At 36.5% G+C, this 27,064-nt stretch overlaps 1 protein-coding gene across 2 annotated transcripts in view; it reads right to left on the bottom strand.

The window, feature by feature from the left end:
* Positions 1–27,064, bottom strand: part of LOC139121460 (coatomer subunit epsilon-like) — a 57,748-nt gene that overhangs the window by 11,511 nt on the left and 19,173 nt on the right. For both annotated transcript variants that reach the window (XM_070686356.1, XM_070686355.1), the window contains 2 exons: positions 13,698–13,853; positions 5,247–5,315 (listed from right to left, as the gene is read on the bottom strand). In XM_070686356.1, the coding sequence (XP_070542457.1) occupies positions 5,247–5,315; positions 13,698–13,853 (225 nt within the window). The remainder of the gene's footprint in view (positions 1–5,246; positions 5,316–13,697; positions 13,854–27,064) is intronic.

Genomic DNA, 27,064 nt, shown 5'->3' with positions numbered 1-27,064 from the left:
ATACAGGTTTCACACTTCAGACATATAATATATCCATGTGACTTTCTCAGACAGTGGAAATTTTCTCCCAAGGACATGGCATGAGTATCACCATGGATTAATACGGCAGCACTCAGAGCAAAGGACGCATCATAGCCCCTGAAGTGTTTACAGGCAGATAAATGCCTCGATTCCGTTTTTCTTTCAAGCCATAGGATTCAATTTACAATTACACCCCGGCAGCCAATAATTTTGTGTGTTGGGAACAACTGACCACTTCAACACCCATCTGTAATACATACACGTACCAGTAGCCTTTGCAGAATAAGCCATCTATCTACATGATAACTTACTAACGAAAGCTAGTTGAGAATCTTTGGCAGCTGCTCCATCAATAAAAGGCAGTTGTTACATCGGTTAGCATATTTTACTGATTAATTCTCCTCAATTTGACATCATGTCACTGTTCCATACACATCTTCTGATCTTGTGAGTGTTAGAGTTACAATGCAGGTTTAGCTTTTGGGGATGAACAATCACACAAGGGTGTAACCTTTCTAACTTTTTATCAAGTTGGCTTATTTTTTCAATTTCCAAAGTGAAAAATTTTGTGAAAACCAACTGCAGAAACCTATTGTCTTTTCCATGAGAATATGCCAAGGAGTGATGTTCTGAAGTTATGAATTGTTTTGCTTTTCTTTCCCCGGTCCATTTCACGGAGTACGATTCAATTTCCAGGACATGAATTATCTGCAAAAACCTGAGCTTGTGACGCCATTCAAGAACATATTTTCTGAAAAGCCTGGATATTGGTGATTTGCAATTTTACTCATTATCTACATAAGGATCATGTGACAGTCAATAACCTCTCAAAAATCGTTTGTTAAAAATCCACTGTACAAAAGATGCAGTGTTTCTGGTCACACTTGGCATCCTCAAAAGTTGTTCCATCAGTCTTGCAAAGTGTGTCTGCGATTTTTGTTTGAGGCTCTAGATAACTTTCTATGATGCAAGAATTTTCCGGCTGCTGATTGATCATGTTCTTAACACCTACAAGAGTCTGTGACAAAAAAAACTACGGCAAATCTGAGAACCTAGATCACTTTCTACGAGCAAGAATTTTTGGGCCACTGATCGATCATGGTCTAAACACCTTTAAGAGTCCATAAACAACAAAACTAGGGCAAATTAAAGAAATCTGAGACACTTTTCTGGGTCATTATGTTGTTAATCTTTGATGCTAATTTCACTGCAGCATTTGCACAGGAAAAGGTAAAACTGAATTTCGAAAGGCTATTCGAAATGACTGTCACATGATCCTCATGTAAACAATGATTTCAAAATATAAATCACAGCATTTGCCAATATCTAAGCTTTCAAAAAATATATTCTTTAATGGGGTTACGAGCTCAATTTATCAGCCAGCAAAATCTGTATGCATCCTAGCACTCAAATGACCTAATATCCTCAAATGAAGGGATTAACATTATGCTAGTCAGTCAATGTGACCTTAGGTGAACTCTTGTTTGAATTTTCCATGGGGCAAAAAAATTGCCTCCTTGAAATAATAGATTGTCTACATTCCCATTAAGCCAGACTAGCCCTGGGCTACTTCTGCTCATGTTTTTTTCGCATTTAAAGACTACTCAATGACGTACGACGTACGATACAGTCGCCTTATTTACCGCACAGTAGAAGGGTGAACAACATCAACTGAATTAATAACATTATTACTGTTTTTTCCTTTCTTTCAGTGTCTCCCTATCTTCCAGGAGGCTTGACATCCTGTGAACCTGCGTTGCATAATTTGATGAAGCGGCTTTTGCGTAAGCGCTTAATGCCTGATGAAAGTGAACAAGCCATGGTGAATCATCGCCTGTCTGTTTGAGATAGCTGTTGAAATATGTGATTGCCTAGTAATCGGGTTTCTGGGAGAAACAAAATGAATATAAAATATCTTTATCCTTCAAAAAAGACCTCTTTGCAAGTTTGTCTTTTTCTTTGCCTTTAAGCAGCAAATATTCTGTTATATTTTATATATTACACTGAGAGTGCCTGATACTTTACAGGTGCGATGCAAAAAAACGCTCCTTTACCTTCTGTTCACTGAACTGCTTGAACAGAATCTGATCCTAACAGTCAATGAAACTCACACTCAACCAGCCAGCACTGATGTAACAATACTCCAAGTGTGTTGCTCATCTACCTGGCATGTTATGTGGATATGCATTTACACTTGAAGGAATTACACACCAAACCAAAATGCACATCATATCTGATACATCCTGTCGTCATGGTAGGATTCTCACCGTCTATGACAACTGTCATCAGGTAATCAAACTTGTTCACAAAACATTATTCATTAGACATCAAAATCTGAAACTCTCAAAAAAGTTGATGATTGTAAGTGTGGTCACATTATGGACAATTTGATGAATGATTGGAATGTACACATCTGACAAGTAACCTGCAAATGTAGGTATGATATTTAAAGGAGTTTCTTTAACTCTCACAACCATCACCATTATATGTAAATAATTTCATACAAAAAGGCATTAAACAGAGATCAGTGGGGAGTTGAGTTTTCGTCTTCTCTTTATCTATACCTCTACATCCTTGAAAACCTCTTTCTGAACTGTACCAGGTATCAAACCCTACTGAGAATATCCTGCCCAGCAGTACTGACTGATTAGAGGCAACTTTCCCAGCTGTGACCATGAGATGACTGTTACCTTTAGCGTAGCAAGCGGATAATCAGCTGTGGTACTCAGCTTGAACATAGTCCTTACATGTTCTCACACTCTGTATAACACACAAATGAAATATTTTATTTTTGTTTGATGAATGCACATTGGTCATTCACTGTCAACATACCCCTATCATGTGTATTATTTGACGAATTGGAGGTCTGCAAAACAGGAACTATATAATATAGTAAGCAGACGACACACTTCAAAGTAATCTGGCGTCACTCACAAATACATGACAAGAAACCAGGACAAGTTCTGATGTGTTATCTTTAACAATGAATAGCAAAATAGTTATGACATAATGCTGTTAGAGGTATAGAAGCAAGAAAAAAACTTTCATCAACGTAAAACACATTTAACACTGCATTTTTGTGGATGAAATGGACTACATTTTTTGAAGGGAAACGATAAATCAGAGAAAATCATTAATAACATTAGTGTTTTCTACAATTTCATACAACATTTGTTTTTCTTGGCAAGTATTAAAGGGACGTGAAAAAAATAATCCCACACCCTAATAGGCTGAGATGGAGCATCTCACATGAGTTTGGGAATTTTTGTCTAAGACAAAGTGGAATGTGAGACATCTCATCTCTGTACATCGGGCTGTGGAAATCTACCGTAGTAATCTAGGGCCTCCTTTGTATGTATTCTTTGATTCGTATGTATGTCTTCCTTGCTGTCACAATCGGATGGGCATTGCATGTACATTCAAGCCCTAAGAATGGGGTGTTGACTCTGCACTGCCCATTGATCTACTATGAATAGACACATTTGGATGGCCAAATTAGCCAAGCTACTAGTCTTGGTTACCCAGAGTACAGTGTCATGTATCTGCAGAGTTCTTATCTGGCCGCCCCTGTAGTCTGGGGAAATCCCATTCAAAAATTTGAGAGCAAGATGGCGCTATATGGATAAGAGTGATGCATCTTGGGAGCAACTGATCCCGATATAATTCTTATGTTTTGAGACAAAGTTACAGAGTAGCTTTAACATTTTCAAGGTTATGTTGAAGTAGCTTTCCAAGTCCCACCATGGTAATGAGCGTGTACTATGACTTTTATATCCTGGATCAGTTAAATCATGCTTGTCTATAAACTGATCCGAGACAGGATGAGAGCCCCCGCAGTGCAGTCTGGGTAACCCAGAATACCAAGCTACAGGAATCAATATGCCACTGAACAAACACCTTTTCAGCCTTGTAACAATCACTGAGTACTTGTCAATTTGCCTCGCAGAGCACGAAAAATTACTGGCAATTTCCTCGATCTCCTGGTAGGGGGCAAGGTTTATAGTCGTCAATTAACCAGAGAAAGTGAATTTCACACGTGGCCATGCTCAACCAATAAAGAATAATTATTTGAATACCACTCATTTGCCATATACCATACAGACCAATATATGTATGAAAGCTATTCACGTACACTGGGTTTTCAACAAAAAGTTTGGCTTAACTTCTGATATATACAGCATGTTGCAAGATCCAGACCAAACTAAATATTTTTGCTTTGTGTCTATAAGTATCTAGCTTATTCTCTTGCCACATATGTGTCAAAAATAATAGAATAAGATAGTATGTGCCTCTGGGACAGATATTTTGACACAAATTTTTACAGTGCTTTTCTGCTATACCACCTATGGAAGCTTATTTTAAAGCTTTTGGAGTAAGAAAATTTCACTCGCTTAGGTTTTTGGGAAATTGAAAATTTTATTTTCTCCAAAGAATAAAGGGGTGGCGGCCATTTTGTGTTTCAAATTTCGGTAAATGTCAGGTACATGAAATTTCTTTCTCTAGTAGCAAACTTTGCATGGTGACCTCCGATTTTTATTCTTGATTTGGTGAGTGTGGATGAAAGTTTTATTGAGGAAAGTTTGAGCAAAAAGTAAAGTCTTTCATTTTCGAGGCACATATTACCTTAGATGATCTGACTATCATACAGGATTCCGTATTAGTACTTAAAGCAATGTTGTACTAGCCTTAAAGTCAGGCCTTTCAACATGGTATGAGACACCTACGAGGAATAAGACACTTGGGGACTAGCCTTTGAAGATTCGTTACATCCAGACCTGCACCACCTCCAAGCGTTCTCATCGTTTGAATAGAGTCATTAAAATCATCAACATCAGCTGTAATCTCCCATTTCTTGTTGTTCGACATACATATCTCTGAGCCAAAAGATCTCCATCTCAGAAGAGATTTGAAACGATGAAGGTTTAAATTTTGCACGAGACATGTCAAGAGTTTGGCTTTTATAAAATTAATTTTTCACAAGAAGTCCAGATGTTAATCCTGAAAGGAGTTGGGTCAGGCTGTCACATTTTTGAAATGCACTTTTCCAAGCCCCCACATGACACGCGCAAAATTCATATTCTATACACTGCAGTTTGGTTTGCTCAGGCCCTGAGGTAAAACGCCGTATTGAGTATTGCAAAGATACAAAATTATATTACACCTGGTGGCTAAGCTTGTCCCTGTGAAGTACATGCCCACTCACTCCCTTACAAAGTGTACCTTACCTCTGGTGCTTTTCCTAGATGTTGGGATAAGACAATCATGTTTATAAGGGTCTCAGGGCTGTTGGAATCCTGTAATCAGATTAAACAGAAAGGTAATGTTATTGTAGAAAATCATCTGAAAGAAGTTTTTAACTGAAAACCTCGGACATCCTGGCATACTGTAAGTTCTGTATTTTAAATATACCACCAGTTAATATTATAAAAATAATTACTCATTGCCCGATTTTTTTAAGTTCACAGAAAGTTTAATTGTTAACCACATGTTGGCAAAGAAGCATTTGACTAATCCTTGGCATTCTCTGCTTGCTGGCACAGTGGCCAGATATTTGCAGACATTTGCTTGTCTATTCGTTTGTTAGAGGAAAAAGCACAAGTAAAAACATGTACATTGCTTAATGTGAAGTTTTTCCCATCATTCCCAGGTGAGAAAAACACTTGAACATTTCAGAAACACTTCCTGATGAAAGGCCAAGATAGGCTATTTCCTACAGCCCTTTGAGACGAAACACTTGTGCAATCTAACCAGAGAGCAAAAACACTGAAAACAAGTTGATTGCAGGGATGAATAAGGTCTTTAGAGATTTCAATGAGAAGTTTATTGAAATTTGATCACAGCCTTTACTCACTGCTCCTGTGATTATATGCCGATATTTTCAAGATCTAGGAACAAACACGCGCGCACGCACACACACACACACACACACACACACACACACACACACACGCACACACACACACAAATATTTAAAGGACGGCTACAGATTCCAAAGCTGAACTCTTGTTCCAAATTTGGACCTACACCACTTATAATGGTCTGTTCTGTTGGACATCTGCACTTCTATTGGTGCATTCAGAGTGACAAAAGTTGGAAAGTTTGAACAAGATGCCCACAGCCATGAATTCTCATGAAACTTACTGTAGATAGCAAATATGACAAAAAATCTACATTTTCTCTCCATTTTGTTGATATACGTGTACTCTGTGACTTGCCTGATGTGGACAGCAGTTCCCTTAACCCAATAACAACTTTCATTATATTCTGCTCTGTGGGTATATACTTCCCTGTGTTCATAGCCTGAAGACTGTGAATAACATCTTGGACGATGCAATCAGCATCTACCGCGGAAAGAAGACCAGCTGGAGGATAGCTCTAACATCATTACCAAGCAATTTCTGTGTATCATTAGGAGGTTTAGCGATTTTACAATAGTGGTAAAAACTCACGAAAAAGGCAGACTCCAGGCTATATATTTACATCATTCAACCGTAAGCTGACATCAGAAAGCTAACTTGGCTATTATGACCAATGTGTGTGAAATCATCTTTAACAATGTCGTAGGTTATTAAGATCTTCCTTTCTTTAATGACAACACACATACATGTAACAATTCATCAACTATCTGGTGAACCAGATGTAAATATCATTCAGCTTGTTACATGTGACGATACAATAATTCACAATATTAATGACAAGCGACCAGCTACATGTATAAATTAGTTTCATTCACAAACACATTCATTACGATAATCGTTCAAAGCATAGTTCTCGTTGGCAACAAAATCATGAATTGGAAAACAAGTTCTTTTGGCGACTGAATCGTGATGAGGGGCACAAGTGAATACAGGGAGGATGTTTAGACATGATGACGTCTATAACTATTCATCGTGCGTTTTCAAACTTCCACTGCCAATTAGGGTGCAAAAAACGCTTTTTGCATATTGTGACCAATTAAGAGAGTTACTGGTATTTGCTGCCAGTTGAGCTATCTCTGAATTTGTCATGGATTCTATTGCTTCTCATGTTTCCCCAAGATACCAGTACTTAAAACTTTTAATTGTAAAAAGTGATTTTGTGACAAACAGTTGATTTTAGATGCCATCTTAAGAAGGATTCTAGAAGTGTATGGGTAGAAATTGGGTAATTTGATAAATTGGTTTGACAGATAGGCAAAGCTAAATCTGACATTCCAAGAAAAAAACAAACTGATACCATGAGTAATGACAGACATACTGAAAGCAAACCCTTGAAGTTTATGCAAGCTAAAAATATTTGCCACCAGTCAGCCATATTTGATCATACCATAAAACAAATCAGGATGCTAATATAAGTGAAAATAGTGTTGCTCAGGGGAAAAAGAGCTCTTCAGAGATGTACATGTACACATCCAAAGGTGGAGAAAAAAGATGTGAGTACCATCCACACTGTGATCACATTTCATTTTTTACATTCCAATAAAGAACTAAGTTTCACATTCTGTGTTCTGTATTTGATTTTGTTCTATGCTGTTGAATCTTGCTAACAAGTACTTTTAAATCTGCATTAGATCTATATGCAAAAATATCTGTGCTTTTGCCTAGACTTGGTGCTCTCAATGGCAATGACACTAGTTTAACAATGCTATGTACATTTGCTAGGTAAACGTGATGTACTGCAAATAATTTTTGGTCACAATGGTTAGATGTGTATCAAGTCTTGGTTCAAGTCGGTGAATGTAAAAAATAAAATCATTTATAATAGTTCCTCTTGTGTCTCTCCTATTTCGTACAAACCTATCCGGAATTTGGCAGCTCACGCCATGTTTTCCCAGCCATTGAATGCGTTTGAGTCTGCGCAGTAGTGAGTTAGTTTCTGCCGGATTCACCGACTTGGACTTCTTGCAAAGTACAGGCGGTGAGACGGACTGTGTACACAGTGACGTAGAGCAAATACAAAATGATTGACAGCCCCCGCCGTTATTCTGGCCAATAAGAAGAACGCATGCTAATAAACCTCTGCATGCATTAAAAAGTTTGTTGTCATCTCCGTGCAAAGCCAGACATCGAGTAAGTTTTATATCTGGGCGAATAATGGTATCAAGTTCGTACATCAACCGCGTTTTACAACTGATCGGTCGACCATCGCTAATCATGCAAGATTACCAAAGAAAGCTTGTTGAGAGTTACATTGAGGGAAAAGATGTGTTCGTCTGCGCACCAACCGGCAGCGGAAAATCACTGACATACGAAGTCGCCCCACATTGTTTTGATTTCCATCGCTTTGGGCACGTAAGAGAACAGGCTACAACTAGACGGTGTCTTTTTCCATCCTTGAATAGCCGGCGACGATTGTCGCATTTTGCAAATGGGCCCCACAAACAACACAGATATTTTCACGCGTTTTCGGTGATACAACAGAGGTCGTGCTGACTTTTGTGGGAGTGATCGCACTCGACATTTTGTCAACAACGCCATGTGAGTTTTATGCACGTCTCGTTTGGGTCAATTGGTAACTCCTCCCAATGTGTAAAATTTAGTGATGTCATCTTATGAATAACATATGAGTAAAGAAAACGTCATCTCATGAATAATTTATAGCAACGCAGATCCTGCAAGAAAGCCAAGTCTGTGATTCCGGGTGAAACTCCGCTGTGTAGCGTTCACTCCACTCATCGCGTTCACTCACGCGCGCGTTTCACATGAAAGCAGAATACAAATCATTGCGTTCACTCCACTCAAACATTCACAAATCACAGACTTGAACCAAGTCTAGATGTGTATCAAGTCTTATTTATACCAGTATTTGTCAATACCTTTTGACTTCCTAACAGTACAATGTTCAGCTGTACCACACAATGTTGATCACACTGTGATTATCTAATTGTAAAATCACTTGAGTGGCATAAAATCAGAATTTCGTAGAATTTGTCGACACCTTCATACCAATTTAATTTAATCACTCGTAAGAACTCAGATTTATGTCATTCCATGCCACATAAAATACAACGAAGGGAATTTTTGAAGAATTTCACAGAGAGACTATAAAGAAAAATTAAATGTATCCTTTGTTTTGAGGTAAATCGCACTATGATTTGAACAGTTATAAAGTAAAATACTGTTTTGAAGTAATAAATGGTGCAATACACACAATGTCAAAAAGCTACTGTTGACATCATCAATATGATCCATGAGCTTTTGACTTCATAAGATTTTTCTCCATCTTTTATCAGGAGAGTCTTACTTAAATCATTCATACAAGGTAAGAAATGTGAGTCAATTCCGGATGCTGGAGCACAATCAAGAAATGAATACCTCACATGAAAAGTGAAACATGAAATGGCATAATTCAAGACTATGTGTGGTTTAGACTTTGACAAATATTGGTGGTGGCATATTGCGTACACTTTGTTTGAAATTGAAAGTTAAAGGGCGGTACATTGCTTTGTAAACACGAGTAGCCAACATATTAACAGTATATGAACGGTGCTTGCTGACACAAATCATAAAGGTTAAAGTAGAATATTCACTTGCTGACACAAATCATAAAGGTTAAAGTAGAATATTCAATGTCAAGTGCACTTTCTCTCACTGATGGTGCATTGTACCAGCCGCAAGGAAACACTGGCTGAGAATGTTGGAGGATTAACGCTGTTTCCGCAATTACAAGAACTGAATGAAGCCTGGTGTTGAATGCGCTGGTTCAGACTGATTGTCCCCGTTTGTTCAGGCCCATGCATCAATCAGACAAACAGTCACACAAAAACAGGGTCAAGTAGACTTCGATGGGAAATATATATTTGCCATATGAAAGGATGGCTTAAGATGCTTCATTAGTGGTAATGTGTACAGCTGTGCTTCTACAGAAATCCAACATATCCACAGATTGTGTCAAGTGTATTAAGTAGACGTTCAATCTACATGTACACTTAGAGCACTGGTCAAACATGGTGATTTCTATTCATTCATTCATTCATTCATTCATTCTCTCTCTCTCTCTCTCTCTCTCTCTCTCTCTCTCTCTCTCTCTCTCTCTCTCTCGCTCGCTTTCAGTAATGTGTAGAGCGGTGCTTCTTTATCAAAAGTGTCGACAGATTGTGTCAACTGCACTGGTCAAGTATGGTGATTCCCATTCATTCATTCTCTTTCTCTCTCTCTCTCTCTGTTTCTTTTTCTGTCTATCTACCTGGTCACCTTTGGTGTTCAACCACCATTTGCCGCTGTCTCTCTTTTTTGTTCGGATGTAAAGTCTCTTTCATGTGGAGGCACACAGAAGAAACATGCCTTATTCACAGAATGGGAAATAGGTAATGTTTAGAAAAAACCAAGTCTGACTTGGACATATCACAGTTGACCACGAACAACACAGTAAGTTACTGAGTCAAAATCATCCAAAGCTCCATTAGCTGTACCTTTTGATACATTAACCATTATTTTTGCTCTCTTTGTAAAATAAACATTCTTATCATATACCTACATTCACGTGCCTGTGTAAAGCTATTGGAAAAGGCGCTCTTACAGGTGTGTAATAAGTTGCCGTATCACGCCCAGGCACACTTTGCCCGAATAAGGTAGTGTGCGCGCTTTTTCGAACTTTTTCGTTGTCGTTGCTACGCGCGTTGCCAGCCACGTACATTCCATTCGAAAGCACGTCAGCGCGAGATTCGAACTTGTTTCTATGCGCTTCGCTCGTAGTTTTGAAGCAAATTGTAGACAGCTCGAATCTTATTCCGATCAAAATTGGTTTAAAACAAGTGCTTGATAGTCTGCTCTCAATGTTTTGCTGAGAAAGTGTATTTTAACGAGCAGGATCAACTACTCATCTATGCTCATTCTGTAGTGACATTGGCGTTCGCATAGAACAAGCTCGTGACGCGTTCAACAACAGAACAAATGACAACATCGTACATATTAATCCGCAAAGTTGCGTGGCTCATGTTTTTTTTAATTTATGCCCATAACTTTATCAAAATTGTATTGATAAATACTGAAACATATCACAACCGTTCAATAAGGTATATGATAAAACCTTTATGGCCCAGATACGGGTTTTGCGGACCTCGGTCGTACAGCGTACGGGCCCTCGCACGCTCGGGCCCTTCTGCCGTACACCCTCAGTCCGCAAAACCCGTATCAGGGCCGTAAAGATTCTTGTTCTACTCCTAAAATCAGGTCAAAATGCATGGTGTTTGACTTGTTGACACACAATGAGTATACATGTACTATGTTATAGTTGACGAAGAAATTATAGTGTACTTTACACTGGAATTTATTTGTCAACTATAACATTGCAGATTCTATGGAATTATGTTGGTAACGCTGATACATGGACTTAGTATTTCATACATACTTTGTATTTCAAGAGAAGAAGAAAATTGAATAAAAACAGTGAAAACATTAAGTAAAGTTACAGCATATATCAGTGTTTTCTCCTAGTTTCCCTCACACGAGGGAATATTCCCCCTCTGGTTAGAAATTGTTTTTGGAGGGGTGATTTGGTCCTGCAAATTTAAGTTGTGCAAATTAAGGTTTTTCAAGGTATAGCAAATTAACAAATATAACATTAAAGACAGTCTCCTATTTCTTGCTCTTATTCATGCTGCCAGTGTTAAATACATTAGAAGCTTACTCTAATTATTCACACTTCGTTCATATGAGTTCAAACACAGTTTTGTAATCTGGGATCAAAGTTTAGATGATAGTCCTCTCAGCTTCAGTAGATAGGAAGCTAGCAGGGCAGAGAGTGGGTTTAATCAACTATGCAATGTTACATCATTGACAGTAATATAATGGCACGGAATGCCTCTATCAATATTCCATTTATATCAACACCTCAAGACGTTTACTTGTAGAAGGTGACATGTTTAGGTTATTTTACGAGAATCTAAATTAAATACATGTAGTTGGGGATTCATGCAACCGCGCTTTCTGCAGAAAATACTGATCTATCCCCCAGGCCTGATTGTCACACATATATCCATTATTTAACAATTTTTCTTTAGAAATTTCTATTTTATCAACCTCTGTATTCCCAAGGTTTTCCTATCTGAATACTAGACCCTTTACATTGCTTGCAGTGTGTTACCCTTTGCAGAACACAGTAATTTTACACTTCAAAACACACCAACATAAAAGCATGTATTGAACGTTAACATGTACATTAAAATGCTGTTTTCTTTTTTTCCCACAGAGATCAACACACAACAAAGACCCGGTTCTACACAATTTGTATGAATTATATTGCATATAGTGTAGTTTTTCACGAAATGCATGCAAAATTCTCAATGGATGTAAACATGAATTAGACGTAATCACATACTATATGAATGGATTTTTCAAAATATGCATCCCTTGATACTTTGCCAGTTATTTTTACATAGAGAGAAGGGTTTTATCTCTGCTATACCATTGAGAAATGAGATTACAACTGAATGGTGTACAAACAGTGTCATTTTTTTTAACCTACAGATCTATCTGTATGGCAGGAAAGCCCAGGTACATATGAAAGCATTATGTGTACTATCTGTTGACTGTTTTATACTGACATTGTGAAATAACAATTTTCATCCCTTTTGATTACAAGTAAATGCATAATTATTTGCGTTAGACCATTTTGATCCTATTTTTGTTTCTCAGACTGGCTGTTCTGGTCTCCAGAGCATAGTTTTTTTGATATTTCTGTTTTTGCACGCACTGAAGCCCAAATTAATTTATTGCTACAGTTTCCCCATCCTCTTGCAGGCTACAAGTTAAGCTCCTAGGTCTATAAATTTTCATTAGTAGTTCAAGAAATGCGATGGTGGTTTTTTCCTTTTGACAGTGGTAATCCCATGCTTTGACCGCTTGTTTATGTGTAGAATTCTGTATTGAATTCAAATGTTCTGCTTGACTTTACCAGCTAGACGAACGGCTTTAATGAAGATACTGTAAAGCATTCACACTTTTTGCAATATTCAAGGGCCAGCAGCCGTGACTTTTGACGATTTTCACTATTTTCATTTATTTAATGTCAACTAGAGTTTCTTTCTCTTCTTCCAGATGCATGTTCCTGTTATTTAGTTCATCAACACAGAGTTTATACGTGTATCATGTATTGCTGTTGCTTACATGTATATTTCAAGAATTCACTTGTCAACAATAACAATGCAGCACACATACATGTATGCCGGCTAGCATTGATAGCTATTAATATGCCCCTCCTGGCACATGAACCACTCTCTATCCAATTTCAAAGATTAGAGATGATACAGATGACTTCAGTTCTTAATTGAATTCTTGTGTTGTGTGTCATCAGAAGCATAGTCTTTTTGTCATTACTATTTATTCATGGACAAACATTCTAGATCATTTGTGTCTAATACTGTCTGGCCATCTACTTTTGTTATATGCGACAATTTTCTGTTTTGGAATATGTTGTGATAATTTCTACATGTAATATTGGTGTCTGTGTTTGTTTGCCTCTGTATTGAATTTTTTCATTTCTTCCTCATGAATTTAATATTCTTCAGGTATGGTATTTGACAATGGGCTGTTTATATACATGCAAATCTGTATTTAAGTAATATTGATTTACATATGCAAATCACATTCCACATATTTGAATGAGCCTCCAGAGGTCACATGTCTCTCTAACTGCAGAAATTTTGCATTTATCACTTAATGTAAGAATGTAAGGAAGAACTTTGCATGAAAACTTACTTTTTCTATAGCTTCTTGCAGAGTACCCTCAGCTTCATCAAATTTTCCTTGAGCAATGTAGGCTGCCGCCATTCCGTTCAGCAGCAATGGTGTAGACGAATTTTTATCAGCTAATTCTTGAAATATGTAGTAAGCATCTTGAAGTTTCTCACCGCCCTGTGAAGTGAAGTAATTAAGATTTGCATCTTAACCCAATTCTTGTCAAACAGACACACAGTACACTGTACAGGCAAAGGACTTTTCTTTTCAATGAGGGAAATGTTTCACAATTATTTGAACAGACAACCTGGTTTATGATATTTTGATCTTATAATGTGATGAAGACAAATATTAAATGTAATTACTACACCATGAAGTCTCCCACACAGGAATCAAAATTTTATTATGACATTGTTTTTACATCTTTGCCTTTTGTAATGTTGTTTTTCAGCATGACCGTGAATGACCGTGAAATTCAGCATCATTCCTTTTCTGTGTGACACCGGTAGCAACCACAAAATGTGGTTTTTCATATTTTGTGAGGTCACATAGCTACCTGAAAATCAGAGTTTAAACTTTGAAGCTTTTGTTTTCCTGTATATTATGAGAATTTTGTGAGAAGTGCAGCAAAGGGTATCGCACAGAACTCTTGACACTCACTTTGAAAAAGCTGTGCAACTGTAAGGTCTATGACTGCTTTTGATTGTAAAGTGGTGTCTATTGTTACACTTCGATGAGACTGGCAAAAACATAAGTGGCAAAAAATAGGCAAAACTCGCACATTTATATGTAAAGTATGTTAGAGAAAGTAATCATTGTAAGAGCAAAAGCTTTCAGGGGGATTAAATATATACTGGCAGAATGAGTTGATAGTGCAGCATGATCATGTTACCCAAAACGCCAAGGAAAAGTTACGGTAGATTTGACAAACTACTTTTTCTTGGTAAACAAGTCAGAAAGATTAATCTTCAGTTCATTGCCACTTTACGGAAAACAGTTTAGCTATTCAAATGTCACTTTCTTTTCTTTCTTCTGCACGCTGTTATTTTTCCTGATCTACAGAAACACTGGGTCCGGTGGGATTTTCCTGGCATATAAATCCCACAAAATGCTGGCTTGATACAAGTTGGGAGATACCCACGCAGCATTAAGATCAACCTGGAGGCGAGTTCAATACATCGAAAAAGCTGTTTTGCGCATGTTAGATAATCTTCATCATCACATAAACAACAAAGGAAATAGAGCGCTGAACTTCTGATATTAAGAATTTTATAATTGTGCATACGTCACTCGAGGTAGAGGCTTAAACAGGAACCTCCCCTATAAAAGCCGGATTATTGTAAGTCTATGCAAATGTAAAAAAGTCATGTCACTGATCGGACGTGTCGTGTTTGGTCCCAGTATCCCATAATTTTGCCGTGTTTTAGGCGTTCATTGTCATTGAATCTTGTGTATGATATCTGTGAATATAAAGTGACTAAACTTGAGTTGAAAATAAACTGAAAACTATCCTCTTTTTTGTCAGAGAACTCATGTTTCAAAAGCCTGTTCCCTGAACGATCATTTGACCACTACTTGTAAATGTCATGAAAGTGCTTATCATTTTTTAAAATTTATCATAGGGTCCAATTGATGTTTACCCTAGCATCCTAGTGGTCAAAGTAAATACAGCGCATGAATGTATAAGCCATAAAAGTTCCGACCAAGTGACCCTTCTTTCCATAGGCACATGTTTTTTTTTCAGTCCAAACACATGATGAAAATGACGTACACCATTTCAGAAGAAGTACGCTACAGCTATACATGTATATATACCCATGCTGATGTCGACGGATCAATGTCGGGCAGTGATTGTATCATCAATTCAGCAATCCGTACTGCATGAGAAAATCCTTTGGGAATATGTTAATGTTGACTTTTCTTTTAGTGCTGTATTTCGTTTCACCAAAAGCCAGTGGTAGATATGTGTCTGTTTTTGTTTATTTCAGACCACGGACAATCAGTACATCGTTGAAATTGTACATTAGTCATTTTGTTTCTTGTCGATCACAGTCTGATGATTTGTGATAAATATTACTTTATCACAGTGTCGAGAGGCCAGAGAGTAGCTCTGAATTTTCACCACCAGCATAGAAGGCCAAAAAAGAACAGACAAACGTCTTCAGAGAATATATGCTGTTCTTGATCGCGTGGTATCCGGTTACACGAGGTTTCTTGTGTCACATCGATGTGAAAACAAATTACAAAAGTTTTGATTGGTCATCCACTACTCCAAAATTCAAAGTTTCAGTATACGTGGGTGACAAAATGTTTAATTCTGCTTTTAGTCACATAAAATTTGTATTGTTTGCTCTCCTATGTTGTATGCAGTCAAAGTTCACCTCACTAATGTACATATCACCTCAATGATGCTACCCTGTGGCCAAGATACTTGTTTTCAATTCTATGGCCAGCATCCCGGCTCGGTCACCTTGGCATAGTCTACCAACTTGCGGCAGATTGTGAGATGCTGCCAGCACTGCCTAGGTTGCCAAATAGTGGGCGAAAATGCGGTCTATGATTCATTCATTCATTTTAGCCACTAAATTGGGTATAAATATGACTATCATCACCCTGTAGTACATGTATATAATGAAACTATACTTCCACTCGGTGTTCGCTCAGACTGATTGGCAGACGGTGGGATGGAGGGGATTTACTACGGAATGATCGTGTTCAGCAGTGATTGCAATTTTAACTGTAAAGACAAATCCCTTGTTGGCCATTCCATATATTTAGACAGAAGGTTATAATTGAATGCTCCAAATCCCCCTAATGTGTAAGAGATAATGTTTTAATACCCAACGATTCACCATTGTTTACACAAGAATATATTAAAAAATTTCTCCCAGTGTGTTCAAATGATCTGCCTTATCAGTAATCCCCTATTGTACACCCATAGTCTAGTATATTACTGTTTAATTAACATGGTTTATTAACATAAAACCATACCTCTTTCATCGGGGGGATCTCTGCAGCAAGTGAGAATATTGAAATTAACTGCTCCTAGAACATGCCTCGGCGACAGATACTATCTCAAACTTTTACAATTCTTTTCCGATATACCACTTGTGGGGGTTCATTTTAAGGCTCCTGGTGCAATAAAACTTTTCACCAGCTTAGTTTTTGGAAATTTGAAAATATTATTTTTCTCTATAGAGTTAACACAGGGATGGTGACCATTTTGAATTTTAAATATCAGTAAATCTTGGTTATTTGTTTCTCTAGTACCAAAATTTGCAAGGTGACCCCAATTTCTATTCTTGATTTTGAAAGAGAATGGGTAAAATATTCCTTGAGGGAAGTTTGAGCAAGAGTTTAAGTCTTTCACTTTCGTGGCGTTTTTTCATTTCTACTTTAATTATAGAGAAAAGTATCACAAAACCTGAACACACAAATTATCATAACTTTTTATTCCAACTGTACCGAGTTGTGCCATATGCTATTGTTAAATACCTAATAGAAGCTGTATCCAACATTGTCATCAGGTTTTTTGGTAACTTCCGGGTTTTCCAGTCGTTCAGTAATAGAAGTCACACCCTTTCTTTAAGCAGTCCATAAGAAACTGTCACGTCAAACATGCCCACTTCACTAATTGAAGCTATTACTCAAGGTTGTACATCAGTTATTTCACAAACAACATTATTTTTAAATCAAGGTTGGGAAGGTCTCCCACATACATGTAGCTAGCATTCACATGTTCAAAAGAATCTATTACCGGTACACATATTACTGTAATTTCTGTGGTGCACAAACTGCACTGTAGAATTCACTGTACAGTGCATATCTTACACAGCGTATAATTTACAACATTTCCAAACTCTTTGAGTCAAAAGTGGAATTTCTTCAGTTGTATGCCATAACATACATAAACGTTACATTTTCTTCCGTCAGAGTGAGAATTTTTCAATCAGTAGCATGTGTCAATTTCTACTCACAAGGAACACAGCTTACAGCTCTGGACTTACCTTGAATTGGTAAAGCACTGTGTATGACTTTTTTGTGAACTGTTTCATTCTAAACGCCGCCATGGAAGTCAAGGATTTTATATACAATGCAAGTAGCCTGCATGTAAAGGCCCATGAGCTGCAACTCAGTGAAATTTGTCCAACCTCAAAGTACCTCCAATTTCCTCAGATAATCATTGTAATCTACAAATTGAATGATATTGTCATTAACTATGCCTCAACAAGATTTGCTTGTGGCAGAATAAGCAAGAAATTGAACAGAATTTTGTTCATTTTAAACTTTCCTCTATTTTCAAAATCTTGCCATTTTAGGTGAAAAATGGAGAATTTTTTGGTAAAATGGAGTGAATCCCTTTCTCGCCCTTTTGGTCGGTTGCATTACGTTGTATTTTTAAAGATTCAATGTGTACATGTGCCATTTACGCTGCTTATGTGCCTTTCACCTACAATACATATGACGCAAATGTCTGTGGCGCACAAACTGCACTGATCCAACATGCCATATTTGAGATCAGACACCCAGTCTGTTGGTGGTGGCAAACATTTTCAACTTTTTATTCCCACAAATTCTACCATCCAGCTCTACATATTTAATGTACCCTATTTGTGCTTGCAAATAAGATCAATTAATATATGAATATGAATGTGTACAAACGCACCACAAGATCCTTTCCAGCAGATGTCTATGGTAAACTGAATGGCTCACTGCCTTCACTGTAAACTTGGTGAATATCTTGCGGCAAGCAATTTTCAAAATTATGGCTCCTAGCTGTGTACATGAATGAGAAGTGTCGTTGCCTTTGATGAAATGGGAATCCACAGAAATGAACTGAGACGACTGCCATCATCAAATTATCACAGATACTTGAAATGATGCTGACTGTGTTTATTATGGAAGATTTGGTGAATAATTTGCAGTAGGCAGTTTTCAAAATTACAGCTTCTGGGTAGACTCTTAATGCGTATGACTGCAAAATTTTGATAGCCTTCATATGATCTAAATACATCAGTTTATGAATAGAGTTAAATTGGTAAACCTCTGAGGCAAATACTTTTTATTTCTGAATAGATGCATATTCACTGCTTTATTGACACACTTTACCCTAAGGAAAGGGTAAACATCATCATACATAGAGACTTCAAAGAAGCAATACAATAAGTTGCCAAAAAAAGTCAAAATCAGAAATAAATAAATAAGTAGATAAAGGTACATACATAAATGGAACACAAACTGGAAAGAATATTTGTTTTTCATCGTACTTGTTTGTTATTGATCTCTCAGAAGTAGACACTTGTTAATGTACATTGCTATGGGAATGTATAATTTCTTGTTATTCATCATGAATTCTAGTTGATTGTTATGTGATAATGATCGGAATGTGGGTGTACTGATTGAATAGTATTGTATAATGTATCTCGTTCTGATTTATAGTATTCACAAATAAATAGGAAATGAGTCTCATCTTCAATATTATTATGTGTACATCTTTTGCAAATTCTTTCGTTGATAGGAGTTTTAGATTGTCTTCCAGTTTCTATGTGGAGTTTATGGTTACTGAGGCTGAATTTTGTTAATGTGTCTCTCAGTTGTGGGTTTTTTATTTCTATAAGGTATTTTTCAAGTGCTATATCCTTCTTGAATATTCTATATATTCTTAACTTGTTTCCATTTCCTTTTTATTTTTGGTGTCACAAAATATATCTTCTTTCCATTGGACTTAAAGATATTACACAACTTGTTTTTAATAATTGATAATTTACTATCTGTACAGATGTCGTGGGAATTTAATATTTGTGATTCTTCCATTTTAGTTAAGAGTGACTCAATTTTAGTGTACCAGTTGCTTTTGTTATTTTTATTCACTATGACGGCTTCTTTTATCAATGGATTTTGGCTATTTAGCACTCTATTATAATATTTGATCAGTTGAGTTTGTACAAAAGTTTCAATTGGGTATCTCCCTAGTTCACTGTATATTGCCATCTTAGGGGTATGCCTTGGAATTTTTAAAATAAACCGGCAAAAACTTATGTGCACATCTTCAATAGACATATTGTATTTACTTTCATCAGCCCATATATCACTACCATATGTAAGAATCGGTCTGATCAATTTGTCGAATAAACTGAGTTGTAGGGGAATGCTTAAGTTGATACCCGGGCCTATTTTTCCCTTAAGAGCAAAGAGAGCCTTCATACCTTTTTTCTTTAATATATTAATGCCTGTTTTAAATTTACCATTTGGTGTTATCGTGACTCCCAGGTAATTAAACTGATTCACAACATTTAGTTCCCTTCCCTCAAAAAAAAAATATGTTGCTACATAGAAGCCGATTTGTCTTATTAAAAATTATTACTTTGGACTTGTCTGTATTGACATGTAATTTCCACTTTTGGGTATATGTTGATAATTTGTCTAAACAATTTTGAAGGCCTGTCTTTGATTTTGATAGAATTACTACATCATCCGCATAAAGTAGACAGCTAACTACTGTATCAAGCAATGTAGGAGAGTCAGAGCTGTCATTGTCAAAAATATTTGGAAGATCATCTATGAAAATATTAAAAGGGTTGGGCTTAAGTTACATCCTTGTTTTACTCCTGTTGTGGACTGAAAGGTTTCTGTTAATCCCTCACTCGTTTTTATCCTGTAATTTAAATTATTGTACATATTTGTTATGATATTAAACATATGACCGCCAATATTATTATTGTTTAACTTTTGATAAAGACCCTCATGCCAAACACTGTCAAAGGCTTTCCTTAAATCAATGAAACAGGCATACAATTTATTTGATTTTGGACCTTTACCATCCTTGGTGTGTTACTATGTAAATGTATGTTGATAATTGTTTTCAGTATAAACAAGTTGTCTGTTGTTCGACAGTCTTTCCTGAAACCGAATTGTTTGTTAGTCATTAGATTATTCATGTTTAAAAAAGATACTAGCCTAGCATTCAACACAATGGTGAACAATTTACCAAGGCAGCTAGATAATGCAATGCCTCAGAAAATTTGAAGTGTCTGTTTTAGACCAAGATTTAACAATTGGTACCATGAGCCCAGTATTCCATTTCTGTGGTATTTTGCTAGATTCAAAAGCAATATTAAATATTCTTTATAGCTTTCGTTAAATGGTAACTTCCACATAGTTTGTCTTCTGCATAGGCATTGTTATTTGTAAGATGACTGACAGCTTTTCTGATTTCGCTTCTCTTTTTTTTCATTTATAAAGTTATTTTCAGATGGCTTGGGGATTGGTCCCTAGTATCTAAAGTATCTCTACTATTGTCAATATCTCTCGTTGGTATTTATTATTAAGAAGGTTTTTAAAATAGAAGAGCCATTCATTAGGTATATTGTATAAGAAGTTGGGCTGGAAGGTGGGATGTCATTCATTTCTTTAAGTATTTTCCAAAATTGTGCAGGCTCATCTTTTGAGAATTCCAATTGTTTTATCTGGGCCAATTTAAGTTCTTTCTTTTTCTGTCTAATGGTTTTGTTATACTGTTTTTTCAAAGTAAAGAATTTTCCTCGTATTATAGGGTCAAGAGGGAATTTTTGAAGTATTTTAGTAACGTTTTGGAGTTCTTTCCGGAGTTGGAGACAATCTTTGTCGAACCATTTTTTATAAACCTTTTGTTTTTTCCGTTTTCTAGGTGCAGACGAGGTTGTTTTTACGCATTTTTCTGCTATACTGTTCAGCATTGCATCAAACTCTGCTGCTGCTTCATTTGCATCAGTATACTTATTTTCGACAAACTTGTTTATTTTATTTATTTCTGCCTGTAAACATGAAACATAATCTCTTTTGGTTTCTTCATTCCAAAGATATTTAGTTGGGAGGGGACTAAGAACATGTTGGGGCTCAGGTGCTTTATTTTCTATTATCATGGCTGAAATAGCAAGGGAAATAGAACAATGGTCTGACATATGTGTTAGGTTATTAACTTTGAAATACTGTACTGCTTCATTAAGTGATTTTGATATGATTCCGAAGTCAATTGTACTGCTTCCATTGTGAGAGTAGTAGGTATACTTTCCCATAGCGTCTCCTATGGTACGCCCATTTAGAATAAGTAAATTACAATTTAAGCATACCTCTATCAGTTTTTTACCAAATTTGTTTACACTACATTTTGATAAAATATCATAATTATTTCTTGTATTAAAATTGTCATTTGTATAGTTAGGTGGGATAGGGATATACTGGTTGTTTGTGTCGTCAATTATGTCATCAAGCTGACCAATTCTGGCATTAAAGTCACCAAGTAGTATTATATCTCCTTTCGAGGAGAAAAATAAAATATCCTGTTCAAGTTGGTCGAATGGATCTATATTATTTTTGTGTATTACGGAATTATCCGGGGGGATATATATACATCCAATGTAAAGATCCTTTGGGTTTGGCTTATTTATGATTTTCTTGTCTATTTTACACCACAGAAAATTGTTAGATTTAGATTTTTCTGTTGAAATAAAAGGCTTTAGTTTGTCATTGTAAACTATCGCAACACCACCTCTCTAACGGTTGCACTTATTCCTTTTGGTTCGGTCTTTTCTTATGATTTCAAACTGATCCAGTTTACTTGGTAATATTATATCCTTAAAATTATCATTTAACCATGTTTCTTGAATACAAACAACATCATGGGAGAGCATATAGTCAATAAACTCATCTTCATACAATTTGTTATATAGGCCATTTACATTCAAACTACCAAATTTGAATGAGGTTTGTTGCTTTAAATCATTATGGGATCTATTATTTGTCCTGTTTTTCATGAGTTAGATTGCACTGATAGATCAAATTAGAAAAAAGTCAAAAAAGTGAAAAAAAGGGAAAAAAGATACTAACAACGACATAAATTGGATTACTTTTCCTTTGAATTAGAAACCTAACAAGCAGGTAAGTAAAAAAAAAAAAGTGATTCAAAGTACGCTCACTATAATTGCGAGAGTCAATGCAGCAAAAATCGTTATATTGTGACTTCGATCAAAGTTCTATTGCCGCTTTATGTAGATTAAAGTTTTAGTCAAAACTTTTGTTTAAATTTTGAGGTAAATTATACCAGAAGTGAATTCCAATTGTTCATATGAGTGAAGGTTATGAGTTCAGGGGAAAAAAAAAGTTTGCTGAAGCGGTTGGCAGAGCCAGACCCTCTATTTCTATGATTCAATTATTATGAATTTATCAAGTTTATATATGTATATATTTTTGCAGTGGTTTCAATAATTCATATACTTTACAAAATCAATTAACTTAGTAAATAAATTAGCTGAATCAGCTAAATTATTGGTATACTCATTGGATATCGGTCGTTCTCTAAAGTCTCTAAGGGCGTACCGGGATCTTCGTTGTTGATAGTGGGCTCTGCCGCGCCAGTGTGCTGATACTGGTTACTGTCTATATAACTTGAGTTATGTCCTGCATTCCACGTCTGTTCTCCTTGTTTCCAGCTGGTCCCCTCTCTGTAATTGTTGAACCGGGAATTCCTATATGGTGGTCTGGGTGGTACAATGGTGGTTGATTCCGAGTCCCTTTGCTGTGGTTCATTCTGCTTACGTATTGACTGCTTGATATCACCCACCAGTTTGGCAGTGCCGTATCGGTTGATGTGTATCCCATCTTCAGTATATAGTCTTCTAGAATTGGACAGTTCACCATGTTGAACTATAATTATGTATTTGTTGTTCTCTGCTAGGGTGTGCAGTAGGCTGTTGAACTCTCTGATTTTCTCTCCCAATTCGGTGTCCGCAGGACAGAGTAGTACTTCTGACAGAATTATTTCTGACAGAAGCATAAATGTATCCTCGTCTGACACAAACTTCATACATTTTAGACCGTGAAAATATTGCTATTATTGCTTTTTTCCATAAAACTGCATTAAAAATAACAGCAAGAACATCAATCATGTTTTATGATTGCGACAAATTTAACAAATATTTGTTTTCTCTTTTGATAAAACATGGAGGACTTTCATTTTGCTTCGGAAAAATGACAGATACAACACATGCAAATGGAGAAGGCACACTTGAGAAAATAATAAGTAAACTTTGCTTTGCAAACAAATAAGCTTTTGGAGAATTATTTCTAAATATGAGGGAACTTAAATGCAGGAATAGAGGGGTGAATGTTTCAACAAATGACCGGAATGCGGTTGGGGACAGATTTTCAAACTTTTGCGATATTCTTTTGCCTATTACTTGTGGGGGGGGGGGGGGGGGGGGGGGGGGGGGGGGTGTGGTTCATTTTGAAGCTTGTTGAGTAAATAAAGTTTTCACCAGCTTATTTTTTTGTAACTCGGGAATTTTATTTTTCTCCATAGAGATAACACAGGGAAGTCAGCTATTTAGATTTTTAAAAATTGCTTAACATTGAGTTATTTGTTCCTCTAGTACAAAAATTTGCATGGTGACAACCGACTTTTATTCTTGATTTTAAAAGAGAAAGGTTGAAAATTTGCTTGAGGAATGTTTGAGCAAGTTTAAGTCTTTCACTTTCGAGGCACTACTTGTAACTACCTTAATATTAGAGGATGAAATATCTGTTAATGTTGGAAGGGTCTTATTTGTAAATTTGGGGTTGGCCTTGTTTTTAACAGTAGTGTGAATTTTTTGTTTATATAGCACTAAAGATATTAATGGATGCAGGGCTAAATTCCTTTATAAATAGAGGACTGGAGTAAATTAATTTACAATTACGAAAGTCAGCCCATCGAAAATGGCAATGAGACTTATTAGGGGCCCAAGCCGACCGGCTGGGCCCCTATTGGTTTTATAGAGTTCAACTTTCTTCTTTCTTCTCTTCTACTCTTCTTCTTCTTCCGCTCTTTTTTTGTCGACCTAGAACTCAAACACCGCTTACCGCAAACTTCTGAAACTTGCAGGGCTAATAGGTACCTATGAGATCTCGTGCACCTGGGTATAGAAATTTCGAAAAGTCGCGCGACCTGGCGGCCATATTGGATTTTCGTAAAATACCAATTTGATTTTAAAATCTTTTTTCCAGAACCAACACACCGATTTTACTGAAAATTTACTAATGTCATCCTTAGAGTGATCTCTTTCAAGTTTGCGAAAGACGTTTGGATCGGTCACGTGATTTGGCCGCCATCTTGGATTTTACGAAAATCGCAATTTAATCATTAAAAATCTTCTTCTCCAGAACCAAAACACCGATTTAACTGAAATTTTACTCATGTCATCCTTAGAGTGATCTCTTTCAAGTTTGCGAAAGACGTTTGGATCGGTCACGTGATTTGGCCGCCATCTTGGATTTTACGAAAATCGCAATTTAATCATTAAAAATCTTCTTCTCCAGAACCAACACACCGATTTAACTGAAATTTTACTCATGTCATCCTTAGAGTGATCTCTTTCAAGTTTGCGAAAGACGTTTGGATCGGTCACGTGATTTGGCCGCCATCTTGGATTTTACGAAAATCGCAATTTAATCATTAAAAATCTTCTTCTCCAGAACCAACACACCGATTTAACTGAAATTTTATCTATGTCATCCTTAGAGTGATCTCTTTCAAGTTTGCGAAAGACGTTTGGATCGGTCACGTGATTTGGCCGCCATCTTGGATTTTACAAAATCGCAATTTAATCATTGAAAATCTTCTTCTCCAGAACCAACTCGCCGATTTAACTGAAATTTTACTCATGTCATCCTTAGAGTGATCTCTTTCAAGTTTGCGAAAGACGTTTAGATCGGTCACGTGATTTGGCCGCCATCTTGGATTTTATGAAAATCGCAATTTAATCATTAAAAATCTTCTTCTCCAGAACAAACACACCGATTTAACTGAAATTTTACTCATGTCATCCTTAGAGTGATCTGTTTCAAGTTTGCGAAAGACATTTGGATTGGTCACATGATTTGGCCGCCATCTTGGATTTTACGAAAATCGCAATTTAATCATTAAAAATCTTCTTCTCCAGAACAAACACACCGATTTAACTGAAATTTTACTCATGTCATCCTTAGAGTGATCTCTTTTAAGTTTGCAAAAGACATTTGGATCGGTCACGTGATCTGGTCGCCATATTGGATTTTCGAAAAATACCAATTTAATCTTCAAAAATCTTCTTCTCCAGAACTAACACCAAAATCTTTTCGCAAACTTTATAGGCCATACTACTAGATGCTATATAATAAATTTCAAGGAAATTACCAGGCAGTTTTTGAGAAGAAATTTTTAAAGTATTATTTTCTGATTTTTCAATGACCTTTGACCTCCCCTATACCTCTGCAGCTAAGCTATACAAATGGCTTATTCTAGCCTATGTAAGAGTCATATCTAATTCTGGGCAATCTAATAGAGCAAGAGGTCAGATTTTTGGTATATAGGGATGACTACGAAAACCAATTTTTTTAACAAAATGTCACATGACTTCGATGACCTTTGACCTCAAATATACATATACGTCCATAACTTAGGAACCACAAGTGCTACATCCTTCATATTTGGTAGGATGGGAGACCTTATGGTGCCATATCCGGTACCTCATTAAATATGCACATATCTAATTCTGGGCAAGCCAATAGAGCTAGAGGTCTGATTTTTGGTATATAGGCATAACTTAGCAATACAATTTTTTTGACAAATTGTCATGTGACCTCAATGACCTTTGACCTTAAATATACGTATATGTTCATAACTAAGTAACCACAAGTGCTACACCCTTCATATTTTGTATGATGGGAGACCTTATGACACCACATCCGGTACCTCATTAAATATGCACATATCTAATTCTGGGCAAGCCAATAGAGCTAGAGGTCTGATTTTTGGTATATAGGGATAACTTAGCAATACAATTTTTTTGACAAAATATCACGGACCTTGATGACCTTTGACCTTGAATATACGTATATGTCCATAACTCAGTAACCACAAGTGCTACACCCTTCATATTTGTTATGATGGGAGACCTTATGACACCACATCCTGTACCTCATTAATTATGCGCATATCTAATTCTGAGCCAGCCAATAGAGCTAGAGGTCTGATTTTTGGTATATAGGGATAACTTAGCAATACAATTTTTTTGACAAAATGTCACGTGACCTCGATGACCTTTGACCTTGAATATACGTATATGTCAATAACTCAGTAACCACAAGTGCTACACCCTTCATATTTGGTATGATGGGACACCTTATAACACCACATCCTGTACCTCATTAATTATGCGCATATCTAATTCTGAGCCAGCCAATAGAGCTAGAGGTCTGATTTTTGGTATATAGGGATAACTTAGCATTACAATTTTTTTGACAAAATGTCACGTGACCTCGATGACCTTTGCCCTTAAATATGAGTATATGTCCATAACTTAGTAACCACAAGTGCTACACCCTTCATATTTGGC

Source organism: Ptychodera flava, chromosome 21, assembly GCF_041260155.1.
Source record: "Ptychodera flava strain L36383 chromosome 21, AS_Pfla_20210202, whole genome shotgun sequence".
In the NCBI taxonomy this organism is placed as follows: Eukaryota; Metazoa; Hemichordata; class Enteropneusta; family Ptychoderidae; genus Ptychodera; species Ptychodera flava.
Note: the sequence above shows the minus strand (reverse complement) of the source record. Positions and strands in the feature narration are given on the sequence as shown.